Raw genomic sequence first — 23643 nt, 5'->3', positions numbered from 1 at the left:
TAATTTAGTCAATTAACCAATGCGATTGATCAATTCTCTTTCCATCCAAGATCTCGGACCGATTTTTAGTATCATGGACACAAGGCTTTAAGTTTTTCTATGTGCCATGGACTTAATTGAATTAATTGCATCGTGTGCCATTGCCTTGTTTCATTAGGTTAAGTTGCGAGACTGAGAACCACGCGAGAAACTGCGCGTGAACACGTGTTATGTTTGTGGCGGGAAATCTCGCGTCTCGCACTCATGTTGACGGTTGAATTGATAATCTATTTAAAAAAAAAAAAACAAAAAAGCAAACAGCGTTTAATTCGCCTCTTTCGATATGTTTTTTTCAGCACTCACTTTACTATAATCCTGAATCCTGCGTTGACTCAAATTTCACGATGATTGAGGATCGGAGAAACGTAAATAGGTGAACTCGAAGCAAGAGTGGGCAAGGTTATATCTACATGTTTATAACGATAATGGGATCGGAAGCCTCACATCGAATTTTCGTGAGAGATTCACTTGCAGAATCACTTAAAGAATCCTTTCACTGAATTCGGATAATAAATTTGATCGTTGTAGTCAATGCCGCATTCTTGTCGCAAAGCACGTTGGAATGCTATTCAAACAATTCAAACAGAGATATTGACAAGTCTATTATTGATAATAGTATTGACAACCTTTCTTTACAGTTCCAGTGCGTGTTCATTCCTCGCGATTGTGTGACTCGAACTTTGATACGCGGAACGATAAAAAAAAAGCTTATCACTTATCGTTTCTTACACGATTGCATAATAACAATCTCGATGTTTACTCTGTTGAGGAGAATGACACACACTGGATTTCTGGACCACACCATCCATATTAATAGGTCCTACGAGGTAAATATGTTTGGCAATTGTATTCTTTATTGTCTCAGAATATTCTATATTTTCTTTTCTTACTGTGTACATTGAAAAAAGTGGAAATTTTTGTTATTATAAAAGAAAATTTATAATTTATTTTGGAGGTAACTATGCATCATAAAATATCCTTAACAGCACTTATAGATTCTGAAAATGTTAAAAATATCATGAAAGTAAATTCTATACATATTTGTTACATATTTCAAATATATGTTATACATAAAAAACTTTTCTGAAAATATATGATCTGAAATATATGAATCAAGATTTTTATCATCTATAAAGAAAAAATTATATATATATAGTATATTTTTTTTGTACAACATAGTCTATATCTTGATTATAAAGAGAATATACTTTTGTGTGTGATATTTTCCAACATTCTTAAAATCTATATATATTATTAGAACTGGAAATTTTGTTTAAAAAATATCCTACATATATATCATATGTTATATTCAATGTGTAGAATATACTTAACTCAATATAAATTCTAATTGTTTTTAATTTTTGTTAATTTAGAAAAAGTTACAATTGATTTATATAAATATAAATGACAAGTCTACATTATATAGATAAGATATATTACTTTTGCAGGATGCTATAAAAGCATTAAGCCTCACTCTTCAAAGCAATGCTGCTTATTTGCAGTCTATGACAAAGCGTGTCACAAATGATCTTGCAAAATTCAAGGAAACAGAAAAATATTTACTTCGGTAATAAAATTATCACTATTTTAATTTTAATAATTAGAATTAACATCTGAATAGAAAAGTAGTTTATTTACTAATTCACTAATTCTAAATTTATTGTTATAGGTCTGGTATTACTTTTGAACAATTAGATAGTCTTTCCGTCATCCATGTAACTGGCACCAAGGGTAAAGGTACGACATGTGCATTTACAGAGGCAATCCTTCGACAGCATGGCTTCAGCACAGGTTTCTTCAGCTCGCCACATCTGGTCTCTGTACGGGAACGAATCCGCCTAAATGGCGAGCCTATCAATCAGTCACACTTCGCCCATTCTTTTTGGAATGTTTATCGACGCCTGCAACAAGAACGAGAATATGAATCCGATATGCCGACCTATTTTAAATTCTTAACAATTCTTATGTTCCATGTTTTCCTAGAAGCGAATGTCGATGTAGCGATTATTGAAGTTGGAATTGGTGGTGAACTGGATAGCACCAATGTCTTGCGAAATCCGGTTTGTGTGGGTGTGACGAGCTTAGGTTTGGAACATACCTCGCTGCTAGGTAACACGCTGGAAGAAATCGCTTACCAGAAATCGGGAATCTTTAAGCCATATGCAGCAGCTTTTACGGTATCACAACCAGAATCGGCAATGCGCGTTCTACAAAATCGAGCTATAGAGAGACAATGTGATTTACGAGTGGTTTCTAATCTTCAAGATAAAGAGTGGATTGATGTTTTTTCGTTAGCAGGCATCGATGTTAATGGCGTACAACAACAGAATGTTCTGCTATCGATTAATTTGGCATTTGAATGGATGAAGTCACATAACAATCAGTCAGTTCTGGATAATAAATATGTCAAAGATTTTCATAATAATTTCATAAACGACAAGAATGATTTATCCCAAATTATTTCTCTAAACAAGATTGCAACAGCATTGGCGAATTGCAAGTGGCCAGGACGCACACAGATTCTAAGAACTAACACAGTAGATTTCTTTCTGGACGGCGCTCACACGATCGAAAGTATTGTTAACTGTATATCGTGGTTCAAGAGAGTCAGCCGGGGAACCTCTAGCAAATTCTTAATATTTAATATAAGTGGCGACCGGAATTCTTTAGAATTTTTAAAGTTGCTGAAATCTTTGAACTTTGATAAAGTTTACTTTGCTCCAAATTACGCCGGAGTGACTAGTGTGGAGGATTTATCGGATTACGCATCGATCGAAAAGCAAAGAAAACAGTGTAAGAAACACTGCGAGTTATGGGGCAAGAATTCAGTGATGAAGAATAGCATCGCCGAAGTGCTTCATGATATTAAGAGGCATATACCATCGCAAATGATCAATCAGGATAAAGTAGAGGTACTTGTAACAGGATCCTTACATTTAATTGGCGCATTATTAACCATTCTTGATCCCACTTTAACAATGACCAGTGATTTTTAACATAAAATATTAAAATTCGATTTGTTATAATGCTTAGCACAAGCACACGTAAGTCGGTACTGGTACTAAAATTTGTAATTTTGGAGTTAGAATTGATATCGATTCGTGCTTATGTCTATCGATTGTCTACTTCTCACTTTGTAGCTCTTTCTGTAATGAGATTGTTAAAAGTTTTTGATGTGTATGTATGTATAACGTATGTATGTGTATATAATTTATATATATATATATATATATATATATATATATATATAAATTGGATTTTTATTATATACATTCGTGTATTTTTAATAAGAATAATACTGTATTTTTAAATATAATAGTAATAATATATTTGTAAACAATATTGACATCAAAAACTTCTAACAATTTCAGACTAGTCTTGTCTCTGAAATTGATTGTTGCAAGCTGTGAAAAGATAGCTACAAGGAAAAGTAGGAAAGATAATACACGTAAATAGACTGATATGTATCGATTTTAAGCCCAAAATTATATACTGAATTACGTTCCAAATAACCATGACAAAATAATTCTAAGATATATGAGACCTGATAAGACATGTGCAAGATTATAATAGATTATAATGCTAAAAAAAATTTTTTTTTAGAAATAGAATTATATATTTAACATATATTTAATAATAACAATTATTTATAAGTGATATACATTGTGATGTAATTTCAGAGCGACATTTTCATGATCATATTTTTCGCAAGAATTGCTTTTGTACTTTGAAGTATATAAATCACGCGTAATGTCAATGTATACGAATTGTGAAGTTGTATATCTGCGAAAAAATTGTGCTGAATTTATTTTGTTGAACGCAGTAAAATACGATATTATGAATAATTGTAAATAAGTCTTCAAAAGATCTTTGGATGGTATTCTAGTTCTGACTCTGCCTCGGTGTCAGATAGACTAAGTGAAACGCCAGTTCTCCGCCTCAGGCGATTATCCTCGGGGCTCTAAAACAGAATATAATTGTAAATCATTACAAAAAAATTTAATAAAACTTTACTATTTTATAATATATGAAAAGTAATTATTTTGAGTTTTATATTATATTTACAGTATATATGCTTAATCACAATTTCAGAGACTTTTTTTATTTCTCAATTCAAATTATTAATATACAATTAATATACAAAATGACTTAAAAAGTGAAACAATCTATTTTAAATGAAGAAAGAATAAGAAAGATATATTCTTTCTATTCTCTCTCTATTCTCTACTCTCTATTCTCTATATATATATATATTCTTAGATCAAAATAAATAATAGAAAATATATCACCTGATCTAAAATACCGGCAGTGGGTTCAGATGCGTATCCTACTTCTTGTGCATCTTCTTCTAGATCCGCTTCGTATTCCTCGAGTTCGTCCGAATCTGAATCTATGTCGAGATCGACATATCGATTACCACGCGAAACTTTACACACCATCTGCGCAAGATCGGTGAAAGTGTATGAAGAGGGTGATTGTTGATTAGCCGCTTGATGCTTCGCTCGCATAGCTCTCGCATTTTCTCGATCCGCATTGAATCGAGGCAGAACTCCGGCTTTCGATTGACCCTCGAAATACGTTTTTCCTGAGAAACACGATTTGTTTTACCAGATATACTTAAGTATATAAATTTTTATTCATTATATTTATAATTGTTAATTTATTAAATTTTATTAATATTTTTATATTATATACTTTATGCTTTCTATTAGCAGTGATTTATAATGGATAGTCTATACAATGGATTTGAATTTGACATAAATTTCTCACCGTGTTGATAGCCTACATCTTTAATCTCATCAAAATTGGCAAATTGAAGAGTCTTGTATTTGTCAATTGGCGGCCTAATGTACTCGCAGTAATCCGAGCTTTTCACTTCCTCCAGCTGGCGTACGCAGCTCACGTACGCTAGTCTGGACTGGATATCTGGTAAGTTTGGCACCTTTACGGGTGTGGCAAATGGATTCCATCGTTTCCACAATAACCACCAACCAGACAACGAGTCCCCGTAATTAGTTAAGTCTGTGTCATCCTGCGAACCGACATCGATGGCCAGAATGTGATGTGCTCCTTGCCGCAGCATTTCGTCAGCTTAAACGAAAACAAGGGAAATGCACGAATCAAGAACGTTACCTCGCTGCAGTCTCAACATCGTAAAAGATTTAATTTATGAAAAAAATTATAAAATTTATGTCTATTATATATTTTGTTTACGGAATTATATTACTCCTTTTTTAGATACATTATTTCTATTTTTCTATTGCTATGTCTTATATCATGCTCTATTTTTTTAATCGAATAAATGATGCGAATTGCATGACTAAGATTATCAAGAGTTATATTGAGAGATTACAATCACGATTAAACATAAAGGCGAATACCTGGCACGTTATTAACATAACACCCGTCGACCAAAAGATGCCCGTCAAGGGGATCGCAAATCGGAGGAAAGACCCCCGCGATACTCATGCTGCCGCGAATATATCTCCATAGTAAACCTAAGCGGACTTAACTATTCAGAATTCGATAATTGCATCTTTTTTATCAACGGGAGTGAGCTTGATGTTTCTCATGAATTCATATTTCAATAACAGTCGTAAACAAATCTTCAATATCGTGCCAAGGTAAATATGAAATGATATAGAATCAAACTAAAATTAGATGATCAATGTGATTAAATTTTGAAAAAGAGTTAATGTTCGTTGGAAAACAAATACGATCAATGTAATTTTCATCAAATTTTTAAATTATTTTTGTGAATTTGTAAAATTATATTGATATGAATTTATATATAAATTTGATATAATCAATATAATATAAAAAAGTGCATAATTTCCGATAGTGCTTTAAATTTCATATTATCTTGACACCATTGTTAACGTTTTAATGTTTTTTATTTAGGTTCTCCATTTGTGCGAAAATTGCAGTTGACTATCAGTGCGATCTGGATTACCTGGAAGGTTATTGACGTACCCGCCGTCGAGCAGGAGATGGCCATCGACAGGGTCACACATGGGTGGCATATAACCAGACAATGACATCGAGGCCCGAATGTACCGCCACAGCGATCCTAAAGACGACGAATCATTTTCTTTAATATTCTGCCCGTATACATTCGAAGTACTTCCTGTATTCTTAAATTATATTAAGTGTAATAACACAGTAAATGAACAACAACGTAATTAAATAAACTTTCTCGTATGTATACGTACAATGTGTATATATGTATGTGTGTATATAACGAGAAAAGATAATCGAAATTAATTGTCTGAGATTATCACCAACATTTACACGAGTCAATTACAAGAAAAATTTTAATAATATAATCAATCATTATGTAAATCTTCGATATCCGGAAATCAAACCTCTATATAAATGTTTTGTTCATATTGAACGCTTTTTTCTCTTCTTTCATTTTTTTTCATAGCTAAAAAAATTAATAGTATATTGTACTTTATATCCTAATTTCGAAATAATATTTATGTTTTATAATTAATTAATATCGTATTTCTTTGATATTGCAATTCAATAATAAGCATACAGGAAGTATATGCACATCAATTAACAATTTTTTTTACATCTGTTTTATACATAAAAATAAATAAATTATCTCGTTCGGTTTTCTCTTTAAAAGCGACATTAAACGGAGAGTACGTCAACAATGGTTATCCGGAAAGCTCGCTCCCGTTAAAAGTTTTTACTACTATAATTTATACTATAATGTGCATCTAAAACAAAAATCTACATGCCACGACAAAGCTATAGTGTGAATCAAGAAAAAAACGCTCTCTCATGTTTCTTTTTTTAATATAGGCATCCAAAATCGATTGCCAAGACAAATAGTTTTAGATACTATTTATAAAATGAAACATCTTTCACGTATTTACTTTTTGATTCACTCTGAGTCTGCAAGTGTTTTTAATGTTATCAAAGCTTCCAATTATATTTCTAAAAAATTTATTATATCATATATCAAAATTCGCGCACGCGTATATAAATCCTTAAAATCATAAAAAAATTTATTATAAATAGTATTTATTTTAAATTAAAAAATTAAAATAAATAGGTAAAATTAGTGAACGAATGTACGAAAATTAAACAAAAGTTAAACAAAACAAGAAGCTTTGTTCAATTCAATGTTTAGAATAAAAAATGCAAGGCATTATATTTATACAGACCGTGTCTATGCGTGCGCATACAAGAGTCCGTGATGTCTGTGGTTATAGTGAAATATGGGAGCCACAAATCCTCTATATACGTGTCGCCGAAAGTCTGTTGTATCGTTTTATTGAAATCTTTACCGGAGAACATTGAAGTCATTGGATAAGTCAAGTCCATAATTTGACGCCACCATTGCGTCATTTTCTATTAGCAAATAAATATGGTACTTTTATATACAATCCTTTCTTAAATTAACGACAAAAACAAAATAATTTCAAATCATTACGAGAAAAAAATAAATTTAAATAAAATAGATCTATAGATTTTGCGATGTTGAAAAGAAGAGTTATAATTCTGCACTGTAAATTTGCACTTATTATACTTGAAAATTTAAGGTGTTAAAAGTTATATGAATATAGATAAGAATATACACAAATATGAATATAGATTATATGAATATAGATAAGAATATACACATTATTATATGTATACACATATTATTATATGAATATAGATAAGAATGTACACATAAGAATATACACAATACGAATCATGGAGTTCGTTTTGTCTCACCTTAGACCATTCTCTAGCTTTTTGCGTGGTAGTAGTGATGTTCTTCTCCATACACCATAATGCACCCATAAAGGCACCAATGCTGACACCACCGACCATATCTATGGGTATACCTGCTTCGATGATAGCTTTGAGCATGCCTATATGAGCAGCACCTCTTGCACCACCTCCGCCTAGGACGAGACCGACCGAAGTGCCGGTCAGCCATCGTGCCAGTCTACTGAAGTCGCTGTGCACGTTTGGCTCAGACATGAGCACTTTGGAATACAATTCATTCTGAAACGTACTCCAGATTAAATTTTAAAGTAATCATTATATTTTTATTTTATTAATATTCATAAATAAACATTTTTTAAAAATTAGTACTAGATTAGTATTAGTACTAAATATTTTTTATTTTACTAACATAAAATAAAACATAAAATAAAAGAGATTGTATTTAGAATGAATCTCTTAATCGACTATCGCTCACAATTCTATATTGCGATCTTCTAGTGAACATCCGTTTTGGACACTGGATATGATGATGACTGGATACCCATGATCTCATGTTCAACCACTGAACGGTGTTTGTGGGTCCTTGACCATTCTGTTCCTTGTGTAATAGCACAAGTTCTTTCTGCGTTCGCATTACCAGTCGTTCTATCTCGCGTTCCGTTCGACCAATCGATGGCGGTCGATCGCCCAAACCCACTATAAGAATGCAATCAGCCTGTCTCACGCACCGTTGAGTCCATAGTGTATAACTTGAATCACATTGGTACAGAGAAATTCTGTGTTGATCCTCTTGCTGCGCGAGCCAAGAAGTTAACCGATATTCGTTCGCAGGCTCCATAATAGTTGTTCCTAAAGTCTACAAAGAAAAAGAAACAAGATTATAATAACATATGTCATTGAAATATTAATTTTTTCGAGAAATCGATTAAATTAATATCCAATAATGCCTTTTTATTAAAAAATAAAAAAATAACCAAATTAATAAATTAAGAATATATGTTTAAGTTGTTTATATTCATAATTAAACTATATTAAGATAAATAATGATCAAGATAAGCAAATATAATACCTTTCTTACAACATCTGACGTTACACGGAGGCAAGGTCCAATGGCACATAAAGAATGATATAATTCGTAAGTGAACGCAGTCAGTGGTACATCATCCGATACGGGTACTATAGCAACAGTTGAGAAATTTACTTGCGCAGGTCTAGCATCAACAGTTGCAGCCGCTCGTCTATAAAATAAAGGCGATTTTTAATTAAAAAAAATCAATTCATGTTAATAATATCATATCTATAAAATCTCGATTTATGTAAAAAGTAACAATTTAGTCAATTATTTACTACTTTTGATATATGATACTTACTGAGTATCATTGTTTCCATTTTTCGTGTGTGCTTGTTGCCAGGTACCGAGTATGCGATGGCCAAGAAGATTTATCAATCTTGTGACAACAATGGGATATCTGAGTTTAATCACATTAAATAAACCTTCCGGCAGTTTTGCTAGTTCGGAATCTCGAACCGCCATAACCGTTGTCGATCTTGGAGTCTGCGTAACCATTTCTACGATTCCTACTAAATCACCCTTTCCATATTCTGCTACTGGTTCTTTCTTGCCGTTTTTATAAGTGATTACCGATCGTAAACGTCCGCTCAATACAATAAATGTCGAATCTGATTCATCCCCTTGTCTATAAACGGCTCGTCCGCTTTCAAGAAACAACCAGTCGAGAGCAAAATCCACCTATTTAAGAAAGAGAAATAGCAATATATTTGTCAAATATTAAGTTTTTAATATAGATAATAATAAAAGTTTCTTGTTTTACAGATTCTTACCTGTCTTACGAAAGGGCTTAATCTACGAACAACAGTATGTGCCACGTGCAATACAACCGTAGGTTGATCACGCATAATGGCGAAGAATGTCAATTTACTAAGTAATCCAATACGACTGGCATGCTTTGCTCTTATTGTATAAAAGGATGGTTCACCGGTTAATACCGCTAAACCACCAACAATTTCACCTTGATGAGCGCTAAACATATGTACTTCTTGACCAGCATCTCGACCCTCCGATACGCGCTGACTTACTATCAGTGAACCCGAAAGCACATACACAAGCGCGACATCCTGTAATGCAATTCAGTTTGAATAATACTTTTATATATTTATAAAAAAATATTTTTTCTTCATATATAATTATTGGTACTTGGCAAATGAAAAACGGCATACTTTATGAGACTCTTCTTTCATCAAGTAAGTACCAGCCGGCACTTCCCTGATCTGCACCTTGTCTTTAAGCACTGTTTCATCCTCTATACCGAGTTCACGAACGAAAGCGTCAGTAGCTATTTGCACAAGCTGTGTTTCATCCAGCTGTTGTTGCTGTTGTTGCACTGCTTCGTTGACCTGACGCTTTTTACTAGAATAAGTACTTCCCGAATGAGAGACTTCCGGATGTGAGCCATGTGTGGACTGAGCCATAGGTGGAGTTGGCCAATGAGAATCACATTCCGGTACCATATCTGGCGAATTCGGGCCTGGCAAATTGGGACCCTGATTCTTCCAATCAATACTATTTCTCGCCCTGCCATGAAATCATTTCAAATACTTGATCTGATTAATTACTTTAACAAAATTCACTTATAATCTACTTAATATATTGATTAAAAGAGATATTATTAGTCAATATTTAATCTCAAAAATTTCTTACCGTCGATTCATGACTATAGGCACAGGTTGAGAACTACTTGTATTAGATGCGTCGCGATTAGAAATCTCACTAGTATCATGTATTTCCGATACACCAATCGGTAATACACTAGATATAATCTCAGTATTCTGTGAAGCAAAATTCTCTCTAGTTCTTGACCGCACTGGTGAACCAGAAAAGGGACTCTGCTTCTTCTTATGTGATCCTTGATTAACTAATTCCGCGGAAAGACCAAGATACTGATGCAAAGCAGTAAAGGTAACTCTCTGCAGACGTACCATAATGACCTGGATAACTCGAACAAAGGCATCAGGATAATCTTGAAATACCTGAAATAAAATATCAATATTGATTTACATAATATATAAGATATTAATTTTAGTTTATATAATATCGTAGAATGTTGAAAGATAATATATGAAAGATATAATATATAAAAAGAAAAATAATATAATTAAAAAGTAGAACTGTCTTTAATCTTTTTTTACATATTTTTCTATCTTGTAAGACAATTTATAAATATGTAACTCACTTCTTGAAATGCGCTCATTGGTAACTTCACTACAACAGAATCTTCTACAGCTCTTGCTGATACAGTTTTGTATGTACTTGTATGCCCAGTAAGTACATCGGTAAAACTAAGAAGACTGGTAACTGATTCACCTGTTTTGACCACTTTCAATGATATTTGAGAACCATCAGGTCCAGTAATATATACATTGACTAAACCTTGCTGTACTATAAATAAATTCTCGTCGGGGTCCCCAATTTTGAACAAAGTACTGCCAGCAGGTAAATTCATAATTTCTGTGTATTTGCATAATTTTAGGAACACAGGTTTTTCAAAGTGGCCAAAAACTCTAATACTTTGCAACATATATAGAGCATCTGGTGGTACTCTCTCACCAGGCCCCAAATCTTCTTCCAGATATTCAGCCGGTGGTTCTAATACCTTAAAATTAAACATAATATTGTTGTTATTAAACATAATTTGTTTAGTTAGACATCTCAGATAAAAGCAGTACTTATTGCTTAATTGTTATGAAATATACTTTAAGTTGTTGTGGGGCAGTTTCCTTTTTAAGTTGCAACAATCGACGAGCAAATCTCATAACTGCTCTTCTCTTCTTCCCTTGTCCAGTAGCATGTACTTGACCACCGATGGATTTCACTTTGCGCAACATTTTTCTGCCATAAAAGAGAACTTTGTCTCTCTTTCTGAATCTTGGCTTTCCAGTGCCTACCCCAACAAACTCCTTTACCTCTGGCAAGAATTCTTTGTTCTTCCATTTGCGTAGCACAAAAATGGATGCAATTAAGAAAATAAGGAATAAAGTCGTAGCAATAATAAAGATTGTCCTTGATGTCTGGTATTCCTCTATAAAATTTCCAATCCATCTTGAAAATATATATGATCCCAGATTCTCGTTGAACTTATTAAATAATTCTAACACCTGTATTTAATATATTTTATCATTAGTATATTTCAAATAAATATACATATATATATATATATATATATATATATTTAATTTTATAATTTTTTTCTCAAAAAAAATATATAAAACATATTTTTTCATGTATAATTATTTTTTGAACAAGTAAAATAAAAAATATTAATTAAAATCATTATCAATTTTCCATTTTGATAGTGAGGTTTTTGATTTATTAAAGAAGAATTCCAATTTTTATTGTCAAAATAGATTAATGTAAATATCTATTTTATCACAATCAGAAATATTTGTATATATAAGACAGATTTTGAAAGATAATGATATTTCTAAATTAATATTGTTTATTTGTAAAATATAAGACATTATTATCTACTATCATCGACATATCGTCGTTTTAAAATTTACGTAATGATTTAATTTTTCTCTCATGTACACAAAAAAAAATATTATAAATCTCATTACGAATAACATTTGACACCTTTTTAGGTTACATCTCCGGTCTTTGTACTGTAAAAATTCAGTTGCAATTGCCAATATATTTGCCAATAATTTTCGAGATTAATGTATACAATTATACGCAGTATGCCATTTCGAGAAACATATCGATCAACAAAAAAATTCAGCGAACAATGAAAATATCTGAAATACAACCTCCATAATGTATTCATGTCTCCCTCCTCGCCGAAGAATCCGTCCGGGGATAGGACGTGTCACGACCAAAACTGCATATATTCGGTGGATGGAATGTATAACCGCTAATTGTGCCCGTCGAGATGAAAAATTAATTATCAATCTCACAAGTAAATGACCTTTGATACTTCACTCGAGTCATCCAGCGCCATTTTGTACGAGCGGTCGCGCGAGATCAATGATTTAAAATAATTTATATAGGTGCAACAAACGTAGATTGCAAACAACAAACAAAGGACATCATTTTATCTTTAATTTATATATAATGAGCAATAAAGATGAAATGATATGATAGTTCTAATAGCGCGCTCCCCGAACTCAACCCATAAGTTAAATACAAACTGCATCCGATGAACTTCTAATTTCAATCTCGAGTGATTTTCCTGTCGACAGTTATGCCAATTAGAAATATATCATTATCTTATTATAAAGTTGACCTTTTGAATTTTTATAAAAAGAGTTGATAGCTTTTGCAAGAATACATTAGTACAGATCACGCATTGATAATCTATTGAAAACGTCATAATCAATTAACAATTTTCTTTCTTAAAATAATTGAAATACATTCAAATATATCATTCAAAAATGCAGTACTATTAAAGACCAGTTTTAAAAAATAATATAATAGCTAATTAAATTAGTTTGTAATATATTTATTTTATTTATTATTTTGATGTTTCTTAAATATGTACAATACGATAACATTCGATTTTTATTTAAAGCTGTATTTTCATCAATTAAGTTTGACTATCTATATATATATATATTATAAAATATAAAAAATGTAATTCTATAGCAATTTATAATCATAAATATATACTTATTTATAACTATATAATTATGAAACATCTGTATTTAATAATTAATATTTAATATCACATTATAAGCTGTTTTCCGTTAATATTTACGTCAATTATTGAGAAATTTGCATCAACATTTAATAATATGTTCTTTAATTATCTTTGGATTTATCGAACTTATTTAATAATTGCGAAAATTAATTTAGGATCGACTCTTTTAAATCTCGTCGGTGCGTCGCCGAAAAAATTTGAACAAGATTTAAATCTCGCGCGTCAACGAAATCTGCGCGCGCGTGCGCGCCTGCGCACCCGAGCGGTGCCCCGCGTCGCCGGTAGAGCGCGCCATGACGGAATTCCAAGCGGTTTTCAGTGACGATCAGTCCCGGCGACGGTGGCGGTAGTGGCGGAGACAGACAGGGCGGGTGGACAGTCGGTGGTTATAGCAGCGACATGTTGGACACGTCCGTGTGACCGTGCGCGTGGCGGGTGATCTCTGACGCGCGATCTTCGTGCGTTTTTTTTCCTCGGGGGATTACATTTTTTTTTCGTTCCCCCTCCCACCGTTGCCGCGGTGCGCGCGGTTACGAACGGATATCGTGGCCGCGAGGTGCACGAAGTGAGAAGCGAGGCGCGCAGCACGCACGTCGCCGCTACATGTGAAGTGTCGCGAGGATAATTATTCGCCGTCGCGCCCGCTGGTTTACCCGGCCCAGCAAACATGAGCTGGGGCACGGAGCTATGGGTAAGTCTCGTTCCTCGTTCCCACCCTCTCTCTCTCTCTCTCTCTCTCTTCTCTCGTCTATTCTCTCTCTCTCTCTCTCTCGCTATCTCGACCGCCGCGTACGTTCGTCCTTGTCGCTCCTCTTCCGCACCGCTTCATCTGTCTCGTCACGATCCGCTTCCACCTTGCAGGAGTCCTCGGAGCCGTTCCGAAAATGGGCCCGTCGTCCCTCGTATCTCGCGATCGCCCACACGATCGCGACGCGCGCTCATCTCGTCCAGCTGCCATTCCTCGTTGTTTACGGCGAGCACGTCCTCCAGATCCTCCTCGCTGTGACGGGAATTTCGCAGATTTCGCGATCGCGTCGCGAGCAACGGTCGGTCGGTCGGTCGATCGATCGATCGGTCAGTTAGTTGGTTGATCTCGGACCAACGATCTCGGTAGTCGCGCGTATTCCGCATATGCGGACCTCCTCTCGCCCGGCCCGACACGCTCAGTTAGCCGAACGCCGACGTGTGCGTGACGTTTCTCCGATATAGCCGCGTACCTACTTCTCGTCCCGACCCAAAAGGCCAGGTCCGCTCATCATCGATGGCCGCCCGTCCCATTCATCCTCGCGCAAAATTCCCTCCCTGCGCTCTCGGCCCGCCTCACGAGTAAACAACGCCGTTGTTCGTTCGCGCGTGTTTCTCTCTCTCTCTCTCTCTCTCTCTCTCTCTCTCTTCCCTTTTCCCTTTTTCTCGCCCTCCGTTTCCAGTCGTATGTATACGCTTTAATCACGTTCGCGAGCGATATACCATGTCGATTCTCTCGGCACCGACGTCAGATTCCGACGGCGCGACGTGCGCCTCGGCGACTTTCGTATAGCCGAGTTTCTTTCCCTTCAGGAAAATTACATGCCGTTTCTCGACGTCTTGCAATTCGAAACGCTCGGCTATAAAACTAGATTTCGGTCCACCTTTGATCGCCTGTCCGTCCCGTCCGTCCCATCCGTCCCGTTCGTCCTATGATCATAAAAATTCGTGTATCGCAGTTTTAAGCTGTAGGTCTGTCGAGGTAAAATATTCCAATATTCTCAAGACTTCCAATATTCTCTCGTTGTCGAGACTGCGTCATTCTTATCTCATCCGCAAACTGAATGCAATTCTTTTCTTACAGTCAGCAGTGAAACGTGATTCATCTGTAGCTGATCCTTGAAGTTTCAAATGGTATTCGCGTATTTCTCTGTCCGCCAGGTTTCTCTGTGCTTGGATTTTTCCTTTTATGTCACGTTAATAGAGACTTCATTGACTTGTCATTAGCTGTCGAATCGAGGATTGCATTGACAATCTCCGATGTAATTCGTGGATTGTCTATGTCGCGGGCGGTATGTCTCGTCATTTGTATTTGTTAAACGATTTCTTATCGTTATCTTCGCTGCGCGCACACATTCACGTGATCGTTTTACACGGTCATCTCAAAAATTTAGAATCACGAAAATTTTTAACATACCTTGTTTTCACTTGATTAATGATCCATCAAATGTGTTCTCTTCACGTATGATAAAGTACTAGTTTTCCATGGAAATAAACTTTGATTAATCAATAATGATGATTATTAAACAACATTATTTTGGTTGTCGAGTGGGATTTAATAATAATTTCTGTAAATTTTATATATTCCGTTCTTTACTTTTGAATTATTTCAAACAAATGGACGAATGTACATAAATTCAATACCATAATTTTATCTTATATTAATTATGCAAAAGGGTCGTGTCTTATCAGGTAGTCATAATTAAAAATTAAAAAAAAAACGAAATTGAAATATGAACGAAGTTAGCAGCATTTATTAAATAAAATGCTTTATATAACGATATAAAAATAATATCACAAGCTGAAACTAATTTTTAATTTGTCGTTACAGCATAATAACAATTTTGAATTTAAATTTATTAAATATAAATTTTATGTAATTTTATGTAATATATTTTTTATAAACATAAAATAATTATAAAAATTTCAATCAGTTATGTGCTGTCAATCATATTAATTTATTTAGGACCTTTTCATCATCATTTGATTTTGAAACGCATTTTATACCAAATCTGGAAACGTAATATCATGCTATTAAAATAATCGATTTAATATTATTGATGTTAATGAACTGATTCGAGTGTTCTAGTTTTCATCCTAATATCGATTTATCTGGTTCCACCGCAATCTTCATTTCGCCCCTGAACGAGCGTAATCATGACTTCACAATTTCCATTTTTTTTTTTTTAATACCAATCCTCCATCATATACTTGCCTTTTGCTTCAAACTACTTATTAAACACTTCATCTATGTATCTATCCATCTATCTGAAGCTTTCCAATTCGCCTTAGGCGAACTCATTATAATCTGATGACTGCACAATTACAGTATATACAGTACATTTTTTTAGAGGATGGAAAAGCTAAGTAAATTTTTTATCGCATGTTTTTAGATAATAGCACCTTCCATTCTTTTGTTTCTCCTTTTAACAGTTGTCTTATCTATATATCCTCATCTCTTGCCTTGATAAAATACTATTTAATATCTATCTATCTAAAATACTATTTAATATTTAAATATTATCTAATATTTTATTCTATGACCTCAATTAAAGAGAATTTTCGAGACAAATCTAAGGAGAATTACTTCGTGTTACTAAGTGTACATTGTAGATTTTCTGTTTTACAATAATATATACGCCAATGGTATTTCGTAAAGAGATACCTGACAGACCGCCTATCTTTAGCCCGAAAGTTAAAAAAAACTTGTCTTCTTAATGTGGATTTCGTCTGTTCGTGACCGTACAATTGCATTTTTGTCGGCAGTTTTGCCGTTTCCCTGCTGCGCTATTTTCCTGTACAGGACACATTTTTGGAGTTGTATATTGTTTTCTCCTCCCGCGCGAGTTGCCTGCCGTCGTCATTGTCGTCGTCATCATCTTATCGTCGACGTTGTCGTTGTTTTCGCCGGCGAAAACAACGACGGTGACGACGACGACGACCTGTAACCGCGATATCCCCGAAAACCAGTTCGCGCTCGCCGGGAGTTTTGCCTTTTCGGTTGCTAGCCGCGGGCGACGTTCCTCATGTCTCCCCGCGGTTTCCTCCTCCCCCCCTCGTCCTTCTCTCCTTCTACCACGGTGTTCTTTCTGCCCGCACCTTTCCTGCTCCCCCCCTCGCACAACGTCTTTCTTCTCTCCCCTCGTATCTTGCCCATGAAGGAGCATACGTTCTTTTGCTTCCTTTCCCGTGAAATCCTCGACGGTGACAACGTCGGCTTTGCAACCGACTTGCATCCCGAAAGAAAGAGAGAGAAAGAAAGATATATTTTATATTTCAACAAAGATAGTCAACAATCAACGTTAGGTACGCGTTACATCTAAATAATGTGAACATTTCGCATTACTATAAAAAATTTTTAGCAGCTTTGTATTTTTATTTTTTTATTTTTTTATTTTTTTTTTTTTATTTTCGAAAACAAAAACAGGAGCGCTACGAGCGTTGCAGTTGGCTACAGAGGCGAAACGATTGCGCAATGTATATTTTTATTTCAAATTGTAAAGAAAAATCCGTTACGAAAAGTCTGCGATGTTTCTGGATGGCGCGGATTTCTGCGAATCAAGAATAAAAGTCAGGGAATCGCGAACGTTTAAAGCCCTAAATGGCATTAAAACTCGCACGCGTTCATCTTCCGTGAAATTCTTACGCCTTGCATGCGCGTAAAATCGATTCGCTCTTTGCTTGCCAATGACGTCCCTGCGCCATCGGTCTCTCTCTATTAATAATTCATTTGCGCATACCGCGCGCCATCATTTTCGTTACTCATCTCCGTTATGGGCTCGATTCATTCGATCGTGTGCCAAACAACGCATTGTTCAAAAATCATTACGGTATTTCGGATTGTCTCCTGTGTTCTGTTCCCTTGGTCTTTCGATCGTCATAAAAAATATACCGAAGCTCTGAAAAATTTTGAAACACGAAAAATGAGAATTTAAAATGTGATCGAATCTTTTGACTTAATATTTAACGTCGATTTTCTAATCTCAATTATTACGACATTTATCCGATTAGCGTTTGATTTCTTTTTAATTCACAGAATGGATTTCCATGTTGCAAAATTCCATATAAATATAAAATTTTACATATAAATATAAAAATATCAGCTATAATATGTGATTTATTTTGTTGCACATTTTGAATTCAACGAATTCCTTTTAGTAAATTTATATAAAAACTGTGATGAAACGCATGTTTACATTTATTTTGATAATGTGACTTGATAACGACTTAATAATGACTTTCTTCGTCTCTTTGTTCTACTCTAAAAACAGATTGTCCTTTTCTCTCTTTCTTTGTAAAGATACGACGGGCGACACGCCCGTCTCGTACATATGCTCGCGAGTAGCAGCAGCTAGCGGTTTAAACATGGACGCGTCTTGTATCATGATTCACAAAAAGGTGTACGACACGTCGATGACTCGTGATGTCGACGGCGCATACCTTGGACCGCGTGTCAATTTTAACAGCTGATAACGAAGATTACGTCGCTGATCGAGCTTTATTGATTGCAACCTGATAGAGATCTGGGACACCACTTAAATTTATTAGCGGACGTTGCCGTTTACTGTGGCTTACGTAGGATCCCGCAGATCGGTATCCAGACCGATTGCGCTTGACACTCTAAAATGATACGTGAAAGGGATACGCGAGGTATCCTAGTAAAATTATTCATGGCACCAAACGTCGGTCGAATACGGAGTTTCTCTCTTTTACTTTCCGCAGAATACTTTCTTCTCGAAAGTGTCGCTGCGGACGATTTTCAAATCGTATCACGAAGTGACGTGCGTTTCCTCCGAATTATGGTCATCCATGACCGTATGATGACCGTATGTACATTTTATTCTAAAGGATAGTCCTTTATTTTAGGTAGTTGTCCTGTAGATATTTTCTCAAAATTCAATTTTGTTCATTATTTTAATCTTTTGTTTCTTTATTTTACAAGAAATTCTTTTCTAATTACCGTTTCAATATCTAATATCGTACTAATGAGTAAATTTTTAAAATAAAACGTATAAAATATGAATACATATAAATATAATTTGTCTTGTGTTAATTTTATATTTATATATTTTTTTAATTAAAATTATTCAGATTAAATCCGTTTTTATTTTTTATTATTTCGAACTTTTTTATTATTCCAAATTTAAATCAAAGATTCGTTTCAACACAATCGAATCAATTTTAAACTATCAGAAAACTGCATAATATTTCTTGTTGGCATACATAAGAAAATTTCGTAATGTACAGATTTGACAGTCACAAACTGTCACTCAAAGGGCTTGGAGACGTGTAGGAACAAAGTTCTAAAGTTTTCAGATTTGTCTTTTATTTTCTGGGAAAAAAAAAAACATGGTCATCATAACTATCGATTGTCCGATTCACCTCGTAACCAGATGGCCAGCTGACCCTGACGAATTAATTCGGTTCCCCAACGCACTCGGCACCCTGGAATCGATAGCACGAAGACAGTCGGGGGTGGGCGGTACGGGACTGGGAATGGGAGATATAATCACGAGCACTTACGTCACTCGTGTACGGTATCGCAATTCGAGAATGACACCGGCGATTTCCGATTTCGCGCCGGAGAAAGTACGCGTATGCGTCGTAACCTTCACAGCTTTTCCCTCGTACATTCGTTTTCCTTCCATTCCGTCCGAATAATGATACGCGTAGGCGAACCGGAAGAGAGAGAGGGGGGGAGAGAGAGAGAGAGAGAGAGAGAGAGAGAGAGAGAGAGAGAGAGAGAGCCAATCCATGTGTCACAGCATGGTTTTTCTTTTGTGTGCAAATCAACTTCGACAGAAATTTTTCTCGATTATCATCCGAATTAATCTCTCCATCATCTATTTTTCCGGAAGGAAGTCGCTATTATGTTATTATTATTATTATATACTGTTCTCATAAAGACGTACTTTCTCTAAAAGTGCCGATGCTCTATTAAACTTAAGCTAGGTATCTCTAGTTGCAAATATGCGTTTGTTATTACGAGAATGTGCTATTCTCTATTGACGCTGTGTCCTCTCTGACGGTCTATATTCGCTGTTAATTGTCGGCTTTTTCCAACATTTTTCCCATTTTTCGTCGAAAAGAAAAGACTGTCCGGAAATGAAGACATTCAGGAATATGTCAAATCGTGAAATCACCGCCACGCATGCGAATCTCCGAAGCGAGACTTCTATGAGATAAAGACGGTTATTCATCATTTTTCGCTGAAATGAAACGTGCTTCGCGAAATTCCCTAATGGGAATTAGATGAATGAGCTTTGACCTCATCGGGCATTGAATTATCATCATAAAAGGGATTTTCCCGGAAACATTTCATCTTATCGTTTTATCAAATTTTTAGTACAATAAAAAAAAATAACAGTTTTTGACAATGCAAAAATTTTTTAGTAAAACATTAAATTAAAATTTTCTCGATAATATTTGCAATATTGAGAAAACATCGTAGGAGAAATTTATGTTTGTATCTTCCCTCATTGCTTGTAGAGGAAACCGCTGATCGTTCCTAACTGTACCACCATAAATTCTTTTTAATGACAAAGTGCACCAAGTGGAAACTCTTATCGAAACGCGTGACGTGATTTAAATTTACCGTAAAGAAAAGGCATGAGGAAGTGGCGAACAGTAACGACTTATTTATAGCATAATTATGATCACGCAGCGAAAACTGTTTTCAGTTCTAGGATTTGTTCGACCGGATATTGCTCTTATCATTAAGTCGTGCTTTATTTCTCGCATATTTTTTGGATCAATTCCCCTTCCCTCATTAGAAAAGATTTTAATATATACATAGAATATATTTTCATATACTTCGATATGATAAAGCAAGAGATAAATAATATTTAATCGAAAAATAAAAGAGATAATCAATGGAGAAATGTTATTTTAATGAATAATTAATTGCGCTGATTGTGAAATTATTAATTACATTCTTTAATTAATTTTTAAAATACGTTTTCTCTTATAAGTATTAATTATAATTTAATTTATAATTATAATTTAATATAATTTAATTAATTATAATTTTGAAATTAGGAAAATGAATTACCAAGGTTTTGATTTTTGAAAAACCCCATGTATTTTCACATTTAATTAACGGGAAATGTCTTTATGCACTTTTGTATCAATTTATTACAGTACAATCCAAGTGTTTTTCGATTGGATCGTGTCGCGGCGAAAGGGTTAACCGGGGTGATCGGGGCTTAGCGTGACACCACCACCTAAACGGGTTTGTCCGGTTTGGCGAATTCCAGTCAACACCGTTATTATTTGCTTTTCCCGGCTTTGCATTACTTTCGCTTGAAATCCGCGGAAATCCCTGTCTTTTTGATCCTTTAATTTGCAATAATTTCATCTTTCATTAGAAATATTTTGCATTAATATCATTTTATCAATTTATATTATATTTATACGGATAACACATAATGTTGATGTTTTATATATATATATATATATATATATATATATATATATATAACGAAACTTAAAATTTAAAATAGCCTAAAAACTTTATTTTTATAAAAATACTTTTTTGTTGCTTTTGGAGTATTTTTTACATATTATTGAAAATTTTATTTGAATTAGAAGCAAATAATTTAAGATAAAATCGTAATAAAAACATTTTTTATTTTTTATAAATAGACAAAAGATTGGAAAGAGTAGATTATTTTATAAATTTGTCGAATTAAGAATGAAATAAATCCGCTGACAGAAAATTCGTCACGGCTGATAGCTCTTTTACGCGCGTCACGAATTATTCCAGTCCGAAATTTAAATGGTTATCGTTCCAGGTTTTATGGACAGTGACCATTATTATGGTTGATCGAAGATGGTTGCATGATTACACGCTTCGCATCTCAGTTGTTTGCGGAATTTTACAAGGTGGAAACAGTGTGAGAACAGTTTCCACAATAATTTAAACTACAAGAATATTTGATTCATGATATTTCGATTTTTAATCAATATTAAATAAAACGAACATCACGTTATATATCGTCAATATTTCTTTTTATCAATACTAAATATTACAGATGCACGGTGCATGCGTGTTATTTCTTTCCTAACACTATATATTTTTTAATTAAAATTCTATCAATTTGTATCGCGCAACTATCTATATGTTACTTCATATTATGAGCAGGTGTGTGTGTGTGTGTGTGTGTGTGTGTGTGTGTGTGTGTGTGTGTGAGACATTAAAAAAAAACAATCATATATCTGCTATTTTATCGATCATACTTTAAAATACTTTAGAATACTCTAAAAGAAATATGAAATAAAATATTTTTACCCGATTTGTGATCTTCTTATGATGACAATTACGTATGACATATATGATAGATATATGAAATATGTTATCTCCTAATGATAACATTTCACAAAGGAAGCAAGAGACCTAATTGATATGAATTGCTATCGCAGAAAAACTACAACAATCAACTTCGTATATTCGAGTATTGATAAAAGCGGATTAGAAATTTATAAACATTTGGAAACATTGGGAAGCTTTAATAAATCTGTTTCATGAGAAAGCAATTATTAAATAGATTTTTTGTTGGAAATTCAGAAATACTTTCTGCTTTATTAATTAATGTTTTTTGTAAACATAAACTAAATATATTTTTGGCTTCTCCAATTTCTTATTTGGGTTCTCCGATTTCTCCGGAGAAACTTTATATATGTTTATTATATTACACATGTATAACACACAAACAACACAGAAATGCACACACGATGTCTCGCATAATTTCTTTTTTTCGGGAAATAGTTAGTAGGTCAGCATATCAAATTATAGGAAGAGAAATTATATGCTCTACATACATCATAATTATTATGTGAATAATATTTTATTTTATACACATTCTCTCTCTCTCTCTCTCTCTCTCTCTCTCTCTCTCTCTCTTCCTCTCCCTTCTCCCTCTCTGTACATGTATATTAATTGATAATGAAAATGATATAGAAAATGATACAGAAATTTTATAAATTTATTTTGAAGATATATAAATAGATATATAAAATATATACATATCTCTATTTATGAATCCTTCATTACTAGAGAATAGAGTCTTTAAAATATATATCCTGGGAATGAGAATTACATCGAGATGGTATCGCAAGATTATCATGCATGTGGTGATTCCTCGCTTGTCGCGAAGATGAGTATTTTTACACGAAGTACAGGGTGTCTCGCGGAACGAGACACGCAGCGATAATTTATTTTTTGTGACGAGGCCTTTGTAATTTTGCAACGCATAAATATTTGCCTTTTCTCAATACATGTACTTATAAAGCATATAATTAAATATCTGCTTATGATACGAATCCATTTTTCTCAGAAAATATACATCGAAATTAATACGTTAAGTCGCAGTACGCGACGATTCCGGATGATTCCGGACGATTCCTGCGATGATTC

At 34.2% G+C, this 23643-nt stretch overlaps 3 protein-coding genes across 14 annotated transcripts in view; 2 read left to right on the top strand and 1 right to left on the bottom strand.

Annotated features, from left to right (window-relative positions):
* The first annotated feature begins 107 nt into the window (after positions 1–107).
* On the top strand, positions 108–4077 carry Fpgs1 (Folylpolyglutamate synthase 1). Of its 3 annotated transcripts, XM_089079236.1 has the most exons (5): positions 108–252; positions 336–494; positions 678–866; positions 1488–1606; positions 1709–4077. In XM_089079236.1, the coding sequence occupies exons 2-5, from the start codon at positions 450–452 to the stop codon at positions 3033–3035; spliced, it is 1680 nt and encodes a 559-aa protein (XP_088935362.1). In that variant the 5' UTR covers positions 108–252; positions 336–449; the 3' UTR covers positions 3036–4077. The 3 variants fall into 3 exon arrangements, with proteins under 3 accessions (XP_088935362.1, XP_088935361.1, XP_088935363.1); XM_089079235.1 differs by having other exon boundaries at positions 152–494; XM_089079237.1 differs by having other exon boundaries at positions 152–866.
* sws (patatin like phospholipase domain containing sws) lies at positions 3508–12810 on the bottom strand. Of its 3 annotated transcripts, XM_089079214.1 has the most exons (16): positions 12595–12810; positions 11542–11943; positions 11022–11441; positions 10490–10818; positions 10009–10363; positions 9613–9906; positions 9141–9520; positions 8840–9008; positions 8246–8626; positions 7774–8049; positions 7218–7404; positions 5993–6109; positions 5421–5537; positions 4810–5130; positions 4329–4624; positions 3508–4000 (listed from the first exon to the last, which is right to left on the bottom strand). In XM_089079214.1, exons 1-16 carry the CDS (start codon positions 12598–12600, stop codon positions 3899–3901), a joined length of 4152 nt encoding a protein of 1383 aa, XP_088935340.1. In that variant the 5' UTR covers positions 12601–12810; the 3' UTR covers positions 3508–3898. The 3 variants fall into 3 exon arrangements, with proteins under 3 accessions (XP_088935340.1, XP_011630258.2, XP_011630259.2); XM_011631956.3 differs by lacking the exon at positions 5421–5537; XM_011631957.3 differs by lacking the exon at positions 5993–6109.
* A 998-nt stretch (positions 12811–13808) lies between these two features.
* Cip4 (formin-binding protein 1-like Cip4) overlaps positions 13809–23643 on the top strand; it is a 36675-nt gene continuing 26840 nt past the window's right edge. For 5 of the 8 annotated variants that reach the window (XM_089080521.1, XM_089080520.1, XM_089080518.1 and 2 more), the window contains exon 1: positions 17369–17534. In XM_089080521.1, the coding sequence (XP_088936647.1) occupies positions 17384–17534 (151 nt within the window). In that variant the 5' untranslated portion in view covers positions 17369–17383. Of the gene's footprint in view, positions 14176–17368; positions 17535–23643 lie in introns of those variants that run through there. The other 3 variants (XM_089080525.1, XM_089080523.1, XM_089080522.1) reach the window with 1 other exon arrangement.

The sequence above is a fragment of the Pogonomyrmex barbatus genome, unplaced genomic scaffold (assembly GCF_055798465.1).
Source record: "Pogonomyrmex barbatus isolate J1 unplaced genomic scaffold, ASM5579846v1 scaffold3, whole genome shotgun sequence".
NCBI classification, from domain to species: domain Eukaryota; kingdom Metazoa; phylum Arthropoda; class Insecta; order Hymenoptera; family Formicidae; genus Pogonomyrmex; species Pogonomyrmex barbatus.
The sequence above is the reverse complement of the archived record's forward strand: the minus strand, read 5'-3'. Positions and strand labels throughout refer to the sequence as shown.